Source organism: Eubalaena glacialis, chromosome 12, assembly GCF_028564815.1.
Source record: "Eubalaena glacialis isolate mEubGla1 chromosome 12, mEubGla1.1.hap2.+ XY, whole genome shotgun sequence".
NCBI lineage: Eukaryota > Metazoa > Chordata > Mammalia > Artiodactyla > Balaenidae > Eubalaena > Eubalaena glacialis.
Genome location: NC_083727.1, coordinates 27345986 through 27358511, shown reverse-complemented (window position 1 = coordinate 27358511; position 12526 = coordinate 27345986). Strand labels below are relative to the sequence as shown.

Below are 12526 nucleotides of genomic sequence, written 5' to 3'. Positions count from 1 at the left end.
ATATGAGGTCTGAGGTCAGTACTCCATAAATCTTAGCTATAATTATCACTGAAACAAATGAATAGCCTTGAGAAATCAAGCGTAAGTAGAAAAGTCGACCATACCTGTGCTAGGAATTCTTTCTTATTTCCAAGTCTTTTTACTACACATTTTACAATAATAAAGATAAAACTTTAGCTAAGAATCTTAAATTAAACATACATATTTTTGGTACCAAGATAAAAATGATTGACTGTATATTGTAGCTAGCATATCAATCATTTATAATGGGGTCAAATAGTGATTATTTGAAAGAACAACCCCCAGCAAAATCTTAAGTCCAAGCTGGCTTTTACCTGCACTTTGGTGTCTAAATTGTCACACACTTCTATAGGTCCCCACAATTAGTCACGGTGTTCTAAGGGACCAGGAAGTACTTAGTTATTAGCCCAAGGCAAATATACCCAGGGAGGTTAACCCAAACATACAATGCAGTCCATGGATTTTTGGATTATCTTTTATTGGTGTAGATTACATCACTGGCTCTTAGCTCAAGTTGTTCCTCCACCTAAAAATCCAATATAATTCGTCGAGGGTCGGGCTCAGGCACTTTCTAGAGCCCACCAGTTGATTCTAATATGAACCAGAGTTAGGAGCCACTGTTGCAGACGATGGTGAGATTATTCAAAAGAATTCAAGAATGAAAATTTTGGTAATCACATAATACATGAACACTTTAAAAATGAGTCATAACACTTGGCAATTAACTGGTAAATTTGGTTAACGTTTTGTCTATGGAAAAATAAATTACGACTAAGAAAAAGGTTGATTTATTAAAGAAAGGTCCCCAAATTCTCAGTTAAACATGCCACATAATTATAAGATATCAGTGCAAATGAAATATTTATATAAGCACATGGCCATGAATTCTTTACAAGAGCTACATGTTCATTCATTAATTAAAAGTAATGATCAGGTAAGAACAGTCTTTTTCACACATAAACAGTGACTAATACGTACTTTTTACAATGAAGTTCTGTACAGAAGTAGATTTGGAAATCATCAGAATTGTGAAGCACATAAAGAAAACAGCATCGTTCTTCAAATTTAGAAATACTGAAACAAACAAAGAATTATTCACAGTAATCTCAATACTTCCATGTACTGTAATGAAAAATAAATATTTTTTATATTCAGTCCCAATTATGATATCAGTGTTGTTTATACCAAAATGTTATAAATAGCACTTTAAAAAGTGACATTCCCTGTACCACAACACTAAAATTATTTAATATTCTGAGCCTTGTCCTCCTGCTTGTATCTGCAGATAATGTTGCTCTGGGGTATTGTAGGCACACAAGCCATGTGTCCTACAACTTAGCATGGGGAAGGGGTCTTGCCTGCTGTAGCACTAAACTGTGTGCTCGAAAGAAAAGCGTAAATATCAACTGGCTTACTGACCTTGGTGATTCTGGTTCCGTAAGATGTGTCGAACAATAAAATGCTTCCGAAGCTAGGAAGGCAATGTGTGGAGGCAGGTAAAGCACCTCATTATTGTAGAGATTATAAAGGAGTGAAGAAATATGAAACAGCACTTGGTTTGGACTCAGCAAGTCGTTTACTTTACAGAAATTGAAACAATTTTGAGTTTACCAGTCAGGCCATGCTCTTTTATGCCAAGGGTTGGCAACTATTTTCTGTAACAGGCCAGAGAGTAAATATATCAAGCCTTGTAGGCCACACTACTCAGTTTTGCTGTTGGAGCAGCCTTAGGCAATACATAAATGAATGAACATGGCTGAGTTCCAATAAAACTTTATTTACAAAAACAGGCAGCGGGCCGTATTTGGCCTGTGGGCTATAGTTCTCCAATCCCTATTTTATGCCTCTGCATCTGCTGTTCCTTCCATTTGGAATGCACATCATTTTTGACTTTTTAAAGAAATTCTATTCACCATTTAAGGCCCACCTTAGACCTTACCCTCTCTCCCTTCACTACTTCTACCTGAAACAGAAAGACTTCCTCTTGCCCCTCGGGTCTTTGAACATCTGTCTGTTAATCTCACGCTGTACTATCATTAGTTGTTAAATGTGTGTTGCCCTGCTGGGCTGTGAGTGCTTCAAGAGCAGAGTTTATGTCTTAGTCCTTTGTGTATCCTTAGCAGAACAGGACTCAACATTTGACAGATAGCTGGTGCTCAATAAATGCCCATTGACTGAGCTGAGCAAGTCCTACGCTGATGCAAGACAAACTGCTGACAGCTGGATTTTCTTCTATAGTTTGTCTTCTATTTACAGAGGAGGAAGTCAAGAAAAGTTAGCTCTCTTTGAAGTCACACACTGGAACTCAAGTTTCTCAACATATAAACCAATAGTAGCTGCATATAATCATTCCATGCTGATAAAGTGAAATTTATATTTACCATACTTTCCTAGATGGATGGCTTAAAAAGGCAGCAATAAGTAATGAGTGTCTTGCTAATGACTGGTCTTAAAAATTAAATATTAAGAGAGTAATGCTTTATTTGAGAAGGCATGGATGGGAAAGATATATAATGAGTCACTCTGGCCTGTTTCTGTTCACATCATTCATGAGGTAACGGGTGTTTTTACCAGGCAAACTCCAATTATCAGTGACCCAGACGACTCTGCCAGTTCATATGCTCCAACAAAACCAATTACTATTATGCCAAAAGCAACAGAGTATTGTATAACTGGCACGCAGAAATCTGAGTTTTCTCATTTCTGTTTATATGGGGCACACAGTAGCAAACACAACTAATTTGGTTTGAAATTTGCAAGAGTCGGTGTCTCATAAACTTCTGTAGAACAAGTATGTAAACATTTAACCAGTGGCTCTTGATTCTGAAATAAATCTCATTTCTAAACCCCAGGAACTGGCATTATGATGGCAATGTCAGAACTGAAGGGAGACACTGTAACCTCAAGAACACTTCATTAACGGTGACCTCAGGAAAAGTCGTAGAAAAATGAATTCCCATAATCTCACCATATTAATATTAGCTACAGGACACAACCTGGCAGATGGTATGTATGTTTTCAATACATCTAAGGAGAGATTAGTTCCTGGGATACCAAAAGACCAGAAAAACCATTCTCTAACATAAACCTAGCTAGAGAGGACCCCACACAGCTCACTTTTATCCTCACCTTGACTCTGGTCCACAGTTCACATTTATCTCTCTGTCACCACATTTTAAGTAGGTGACAAGTGCAGAGTCAGTTCAAACAGTGAAGGTTTTGTTGTAAATCTTTTTGTAATGGAGATAGTGAGTCTGAAGAAGGCTGAGCATTTTCATCAACAGAAGGATTCTTGAAGTTCGTTGCCTTTTTAAATCATGACTACAAGTCCTATCCAAGACATTCATACTCTAGAAAAACATCTTCTAAGTAAACGAAATGCACCAAGGAAACTTACCTCACTCCCCTGACAGAAGAAGCACTAAAATTCCACTCATGTATACCTTTCTAGAACACAGGGGAAGAACAACAACAACAAAGGGTGAGTCATCCAAATGAAAATAACATAACAGTAATTTTGTTTTATTACTTTTTAAAGATATACACAGAGTCATTTTTCCTAGTGCATAATTCTTCACAGACAGACTATCCGGATGGAAACTGCAGGTCATTCTCAAGCCACAAGGGTGATATTTACTCTACTTAATAATTTCTGTACTTCAATAAAACAGCTTCCAAGAGAACCTAGGAGAATTAGTCTCATTAAATTCTAAAACTTGATTTTTAGCAGATTAACATAATAACTGTAGAGCCTGAAATTTTCAAGTAAAAAACCCAGTGATCAAGGTAATTCAATTATTATAGTCGAGCGATATTTCTTTTCTGAGAAAGAAGAACATTAATTTGAATAAAATCTCTTCAAGGTTTAAAGATAATTACTTCTGAATTATCTTTAGTTACATTTTCTAACTAAAATGGTGGTTCTATTTCTTCAGAAAATAGTTCAGCAAGTACGTATGTGTGTAGACACATGTATACGGTGTCCATCGTTGCTACAATGTGTTGTTACCTAATTTATGCAAAAGTCAATATGCTAATAAAGTTTAAACATAAGACATTTAATTACCATATGATAAACATGGATGATTTACAGGGCCAAGATGAAAAAAAAATGTGGGAATTTATTTCTTAAGTTTATTACTAAATCTGAGTTAAAATTAGTATTAAATTCATATGTACCTAAATTAAATAAATGACAAGCTAGATGGCATTCCCTATAAAAATATTTGTGACAACAATATATTGAATAGAATTAACAACATAAATATTTTTATGGAAATAAAGGAGTTGATACATGTACTGTAGTCAATTCTGTATTGTACTGTTTTGTAGTCAATTCTGATTGCAGTTCAAATACTGTATTGTAGTCAATTCTGATTGCAGTTCAATTCTGTAAATGTAAAACAACCAGGGAAACAAGCTCTTATCCACCCACTTAAAATACTGCCAGAGGCTGAGGTCTTGGCTGGGCTAGTGAAATGGGTAATGAAGCCCATGGCTCTGAGGTGGCCCAGAACTCTCCTTTTGGCCAAAGCAACTCAAAAAGCCACAATTTATATCCACAGCACCTAGTTCTTTGCTAGGACCATGCAACTTAAAAATAGATCCTCTCAAACCCGAAGTAGATTTACTAAAAAACTACTTTCAATGCACATCAGTCAGGTCATGGGGATGTGACCTGAATTAACACAGAGCAAATGTTGCCGTGCACGAGGCCCAGAGAGGGCAGAGACCACAGAAAGGTACTCATGGAATGCGGCTTTCTTAACAGGAGTACAGAGGGACTTAAATTAAAACAGCAGCCTGCAGCTTCAGTTGGTAATTTGAAAAGTTGCTTCTAAATCCTGTCGGCCTCAGGTGACCTTCTAAAAACATGTGACCCAAGAGCTGCAGCTGTTACCTGCACACTCCTTGCACACAATGCCGCCTTATCCTCATAGCCTGCAACTGAGCTGCTTTCTAAGGCCATCCCCAGGATCAGGAGGTGGGGTTGAGTGCGGAGCCAGCAGGGCAGTGCATAAACCTGCGACGGAACACAGCAACTGACAAACACCTGCAAGACAGCCCTGGTAAAATCTATCCTCCGTCAGCCCTGTTCTGGGAACAGCCGAGGAGAGATTTCCCAGATTGACTGGGCTGGTTTTGTAGGAAAGAAGTAGAGCATTTCCAGAATTTTAGGTTCCTGGAAGGTTGTGAGTGCTGCCAGGAAATGTTCCATTTCAGTGGTGCAAAGCCCAGGGCCTGAGATGGAGTGATCTGGGATGAGGAGTCCTCTCTCCCCACCTCCCTTGCCTCTCACCACAGAGAGGCGCTGGTGAGCTATAAAAGCCAACAGGTAAGGTAAAATTTTTCTGGGTCCGTGTGGGAATCAGGGGAAAAGGGCAGAGCAGAGGCAGAACTGGAGTGATAATTAACCCCAACAAGCCCCAAACCAACACTCAACCTAATCCAGTCAGCACAAGCACCATTTTCTTGACACTGGTTAGCCTCAGATCCTATGCCCCAGCTAGGGCAAGAATGAAGACAAGGAGTTAATACTGAGCTAAGATGGCAGGAATTCCTGTGGCAGACACTGCTGGCTCCCCAGGCGACAGCCATTCCCTCCCTTCTTTGCTAAGAAAAAATGAATTTTGTTCAGGTTCAGGTGGCAAGGTTTAGGGACAGTGAAATTGATTCCCTAAATCAGCCATGGTAAGCCCATTTCCCTTGCTGGTGATTGCCTTAGGCATGGACATGTGATGTAACTTTTGGTCCAGGGGAAAGGCCCTAACCTTCTTTGGATGCTGTCCATATGAAGTGATGCTTGGAGTTGCTATTTAAGACCACAAGAGAAAAAACAAGAGCACATAGAGAAGCCAACCAGAATTATGACACTGTTAAGCCACTGAAATTACCCCCAGAATGATCCACCCAGAAGTTCTTGTAATATGGGACAATGTTTCCTTATTACTTAAGCCACTTTTAGTTGGGAATTTTGTAGTTAAAAACTTCCTTGATGGATGAGAGCATCATATCATCAAAATCTAGAATCTGGGATTAATATATTCCCCTAAGAAATTTCCTGGGTCTTCTCTGAGTGGCCACTGGTTGGAGCTGGAGTGAGGGAGGGGAGTCAACACTAAGTCCTCCACTGGGACCCTGCGACCTTGGCCTGAGAAGCCACCAGATAGGCCACGAGTGCTTAGCTTCAAACCTCAAAGGAGGGGAATTCTAAATAACAACGATTTAAAATATCTTGCAAATAACTTCTCTCTTCCTCAATCTAGGTTTTTCTTTCATGTATTCATGCAGACTTTCTTCAAGCACCAACTTACTTTAAGCAGCAACCAGGGAGAGCTGTTAAAAGACTGGGATTTCAATTAATTTGCCCCTGACCATAGAGTAACTCTCGAAGACTCCCTGAACTCTTGGGACTTGGTATAATGACCTTAAAGTTTTGAAAATTGCAATATAAAGTATATACTAGCTCGTATAACTGTTCATCCCACATTTTAGAATGAAAATACTGAGAGAGGGAGTAAAGAAATAAATATGATAAATGAAAAGCAACACTCTGTTGTTCCACTTTCAGAGGAAAAAAATTAAACATTCTATGACCAAAAAATCCACTTCCTGTTTAACAGTAAGACCTATTAAACCTGTTGCTTATCTGTTATTTAATTATAGCCATTACAGTTGCTTTAAACTAATAAAATAATAACAAAGTTATCTTCATTGCTTGTCCTCATTCCAGTTATATCACTTCTATTTTAAAAAACAGAGAAAATGGCAGTGGTAATGAACACACTATGGATAGAAGGAGGGTTTGCAAAGAAACTGACAAGAATTTTAAATGGAAACAGATTGATTTAAGAAAGCTTACATTTTTGAACACGGACTATTTTTAGCACTAAAGGTAATAGGCAGTGGGGACAATGCAAATGTAATATTTCTTGATCAAAAGATGGTAAAAATGGAAGCAGGACAATTCACAGCCTAAATCTATAAATCTTCGTAATGTACTAATTTATATCCTAATATACTTCTTAGCATAATATAAAAATTGTCTCTACAATTGTCACAAAACATAAGAGAATCAAAACAAGGCTAACTGTATTGAACATAGAACCTCCAGAAAAAGAAAATAATGACAACTGGAAATAGTACTCTTTTTCCAAAAGTTTCTGGCTTACTTTCTCTTCTTTTTCTGTCTTCCAAATAACTTCTGGCTCTCCACTCACTCTCAGGGCCTGGCTAATCGCTAATTCCTTTAGCCCCATTCTGTTTCCAAGTGTCCTTGGATAACCTTGCTCTTCCCAATCAAGCTTCTGAAAATCTCTCCCAGATAATAACGTTCATGTCTCTAACCTCTCTTGGTTTTGTAGTTTCAAGTGGATGGCTACTCTACTTCTGCTTATGAGAACATGTATGCCTATAATTTAAAATAATGTAAATAAGACACTGTGTACTTTAAAACAAGGTTAATGAGATGCATATAGATAGTTATATTAGTCATTATCAATTTCGTCATGATGGCATGACTCCAAGTGGAGTAGAGACTGGAGGTTCCAAGGACCCCTTCCTTCGGTTCAATTAATTTACCAGAGCCTCTGTCCCCTTCCTGGAGGTCAGGGGTGTGGGGATGAAATTTCCAATCCTCTAATCACCTGGTTGGTTCCCCTGGCAACCAGACCCCATCCTTAGGTGTTTTCCAAACATCACCTCATTAACATAACAAACGACACCTCTGTGGCTCTCAGCACCCAGGAAATTCAAGGGTTTTAGGAACTCTGTGGCAGAAACAGGGACTAAGATCAAATATATATTTCTTACTATAAATTGCAATATCACAGTTCCCTAATATAACACGAACAACCTCCCAAATGACTGCTGCCATGTCATCTAAGGAGAAGAGCAGGGTTAAATTCCGGGCTTTCAATGTTAGGGTTTGCGTACTGCCGCAATTTTATTACTGTTGTTGTTACTGTTGTTAAAATACACTCAGCATTTATTATATGCCAGGCTCTGTGCAATATACTCTACCTACATTATTTTGATTAATTTTCACAACTTTTGAGGTGGATATTATTATTATTATTCCATTCCACAGAGGAGAACACCGCAGCTTGGAGATGCCATGTTGCCCAAGGGATTTGAGCCCAGGTCTGTTGACTCAAAGACATTTCAAAAAACTGACATTGACATTTTAAAAGACTGCAACCCCACACCCTCAAATAGACTTCCTAATTCCCTCTTCTGCTTTATTTCCCGCTTTTCACCATTTAATATGCCTATATCTTTTATTTATTTGTTTATCTTCTGGCTCCCTGAGTAGAAGGTAAACTCTTGGGCAGGAATCTGGCCTATTTTGTATACACTGTTTCCCTCGTGCTTAACACAGAGCCTGGTAGTGCCCGTCACAGACTAAGTGCTCCATAAAGATTTGTTGAGTGCACGGATGATGTTTAAGGAAAATGACAAGGGTATTTTACAAAGTAATTACAAAAAAACCCACAAAACTACTTTGCCACAAGACTCCTCATTTCTGTGGTTTATCCTATGGACTGGAATCAGCTCTTGAAAAGTTTCTATTTTTTAAAAATAGTAGGATGATTTGTACATGCATTAAAACTGATGAAATACAGAAACGTAAGGATTATCCAAATGATGGTTATGAGTGGAAATGAGAGCATTTAAGATTCTTTTGAAAACCAGTGGCAGTGCAGCCCACCTCATGTTATACCCAGCACATAAGTCAGTGGCTAACCTGAAATGTAGCAGCTACTCTGATAACCAACCGCCGAGATGCAATTATAACTCTAATCATACCAGTGTAAGACTAGAAATAGCATTATTCTGACAGGCTTCCTAGAATTAAGATATGCATCTTTTAAATCATATATTTTAAGTATCAGGTCTTTGGCACATAATTTAATTTATAGCATGAATTTGCAAAACAGAAACAATCCCATTTTGGGTGCCCTTTGGAGGGCTATGCCATCTATAATAAAAATCCAAACAGTTGAATTATATTTTATTAAGTGAGTGAAATCCATAACCAAAATTTAACAGTTTTTATATTACAGAATGTATTTATGCCAAGATAAATACACAGGAAGCTATTTCTTCTTAACTAATGCAGATATTTGCTGGAATATATAAATGCCCGAAGGGTCTAAAGTCCTTCGCTACGAATGCTCTTGTCTTAATAATTGCACAATTTACCTTGTCATCAGGAAGTACGTGCCAGATAGATATTGTCTTTTCCTCCACTTCATTGTTGAGAGACAAATACGAAGGTTGATAGATTTTGGTTGGTTCTAATATTAATACCTTGAAAATATAAGGCTAATATTAGTGACTTAAGATTTAAGCCATTTAGAGCTGTTATAACAACACTGCACTGACACAGGAGATTAACGGATGAGGCTTAGTCCAACGCTGGAGTAAAACCATTTTAACTTCTGATTGTTGCTACCCCTATGAGTCCTTTGAGCATTTTATGGTATTAAACAATTATTATACATTCCAATAATGCATCACCTTTCATTGCTAAAGAAATTAGAAATAAATTTTTGAAATGCATATGTTGGTTTGCTATCCCCAGGGAATCTACTAATGATATATATATATATATATATATATATATATATATATATATATATATATATATATACACATATATATATATATATATATATTCAAAAACTTTTATCTTACAATCAATACAGAATCTTTTATTTTAGTTTTTAAAAATTTTTTATTTTTTTATAGTTGATTTACAATGTTTCAGGTGTACAGCAAAGTGATTCAGTTACACATAGATACATATCTATTCTTTTTCATATTCTTTTCCCATAATCTATTTCTATAAATATAAATGTGTCAAAGAAAGGCAGAAATGTGGTAAAACAAATAATTCTATGCACAGAAAAGATTCCATATATAGAGCGTCACATACTTATTTTTGATTTTCTGCGGCCACACCTTATCATAAAGATGTAGTAGCATCGTTTTCATACCCTTACAAACGGATTGAGAAATGATTTTGATTATTATTGAAAGAGTTTTATATATAAACCAAAGAAATGAACGTAGTTGTATGAAATAATAAAATGTTTCTGCACTGCCTTCAAGATAAGACCGGTATCTTTAATAATGATTTATTTAACTTTGTGAGAGAAAGAGAGAAATAAAACTTGCTCCTGTTTTGGAGATATATGAGGGATATATGACAAGTGAGATGAGAATCTCCATCAAAGGAATGGATGATGTATTGTATTATTGCTAATATCTCATATTAGGAGCAAATAACATTAAAATGCCACACGTGCCCTGATTTCAAAGGTGCTACAGATATTACCTATTTGTACAGACACTTAAAGGCACCTATCTAGTTCAAAATTTCTGTGCAGTCTTAAGCAGAAATACTTGGAAAGAAAAGAAAATACTTAACACTCAGAGAAACTGGAATACTTTTTCTTTAAGTTAAGGTACAGAGAACTAGAGAAAGGGGATTAGAAAGACAAAATTTTCTTTACTCGAGCATAAAAAACTTTAAGGGCATAAAGAATTCTTGGTCAGGCTCTAGCTATGAAAATAAGATGGAATGTATCAAAATAACACACAGTAAGAGCCCACTGGGGAACATAGTCTGATTCAGAAACATACTGTGTGAATCAAGGTCCAAATTCCCATCAACAGACAGCTAAGTGGCACCAATTAATCATAATGAAAATCATTAATATTCAATCTGAATTTGGCAGAAATGGTGCTCTCAAATCTCAGTATCCCAGTGTTTGTGAAATTAAAACGAATAATAGGGAATAAAAGGTGGGTTTCCCAAAATCGCACCCAAGTCACTCCACTGACAATGAGAACATACCTTGTTCCCTAATGACGTGGCCTGCTATCTAACATTAGAAAAGCACAGCACAGATTATCTCCTGTATTCTTAAATGATGGTGGTATTGTCTCAAATATTTCTAATAGATAAAATCTGAACTATGTGTTTCTTATCTTGAGATAAGGAATAAAAACTGGTTGCAATAATTATTCTCTAATGCTCGCTGAGCCCTTTGAACTGGCCTTGAAACGACAAAATGTGAAGAACTTGTGGCACGTATTGTGGATGTCACAGAAAGCCTGAGAAAAGACAAGAAAAAAGGAGGCAATTTGACAAAACCAGCTAGATACAACTTCCTAGAGAGTATACACATTCTTACTTTTAGTTTCTAGTCTTTTATATCGGTTAACATTACAATTAACGGCTAACTTCTGAAGTGTGAAGGAAGACAGCAAGGCCTGTAAATTCTAAAGAGCAGATATTAAGTAGAGGTACATATCTAAGCTCCTATAGCGCCTGTGAAAGCACCACCTCCTCTTCTTCTTGCCTGACATTAAGTGATGGGTTGATGGTCTCCAATGTAGGAAGGAAAGAAAATATACACAGAAGAGAGGTAAGGAAAAAGAATAAATCAACCTGAACTCAAATAATAATAAACGATGGGACCTTTCATTTCCCAAAGAAACTTCTGTCTCTTTTCTTTTGCCCAGGGTCACACTTATTTCTTGGAAGCATGAGAATGGATATGGTAGTGAGATAAATGGAGACAATTAAATTAAATATTTTCTTTTTTTTTTGTATTTTATTTTTATACAGCAGGTTCTTATCCTTTTTATACATATTAGTGTATACATGTCAATCCCAATCTCCCAATCCATCACACCACCACCGCCGCCTCCCCCACCCTGCTTTCCCCCCTTGGTGTCCATAGATTTGTTCTCTACATCTGTGTCCCTATTTCTGCCCTGCAAACCGGGTCATCTGTACCATTTTTCTAGGTTCCACATATATGCGTTAATATACAATATTTGTTTTTCTCTTTCTGACTTCACTCTGTATGACAGTCTCTAGATTTATCCACATCTCTACAAATGACCCAATTTCGTTCCTTTTTATGGCTGAGTAATATTCCATTGTATATAGGTACAACATCTTCTTTATCCATTCGTCTGTCGATAGGCATTTAGGTTGCTTCCATGACCTGGCTATTGTAAATAGTGCTGCAATGAACATTGGGGTGCATGTGTCTTTTTGAATTATGGTTTTCTCTGGGTATATGCCCAGTAGTGGGATTGCTAGGTCATATGGTAATTCTATTTTTAGTTTTCTAAGGAACCTCCATACTGTTTTCCATGGTGGCTGTATCAATTCACATTCTCACCAACAGTGCAAGAGGGTTCCCTTTTTTCCACACCCTCTCCAGCATTTGTTGCTTGTAGATTTTCTGATGATGCACAATCTAACCGGTGTGAGGTGATAACTCATTGTAGTTTTGATTTGCATTTCTCTAATAATTAGTGATGCTGAGCAGCTTTTCATGTGCATCTTGGCCATCTGTATGTCTTCTTTGGAGAGATGTCTATTTAGGTCTTCTGCCCATTTTTTAATTGGGTTGTTTGTTTTTTAATATTGAGCTGCATGAGCTGTTTATATATTTTGGAGATTAATCCTTTGTCCATT

At 37.0% G+C, this 12526-nt stretch overlaps 1 protein-coding gene across 3 annotated transcripts in view; it reads right to left on the bottom strand.

Moving 5' to 3' along the window:
* MAP3K5 (mitogen-activated protein kinase kinase kinase 5) overlaps positions 1-12526 on the bottom strand; it is a 216838-nt gene that overhangs the window by 64245 nt on the left and 140067 nt on the right. For 2 of the 3 annotated variants that reach the window (XM_061206961.1, XM_061206959.1), the window contains 3 exons: positions 9226-9333; positions 3419-3468; positions 1000-1095 (listed from right to left, as the gene is read on the bottom strand). In XM_061206961.1, the coding sequence (XP_061062944.1) occupies positions 1000-1095; positions 3419-3468; positions 9226-9333 (254 nt within the window). The remainder of the gene's footprint in view (positions 1-999; positions 1096-3418; positions 3469-9225; positions 9334-12526) is intronic. The other variant, XM_061206960.1, reaches the window with a different exon arrangement.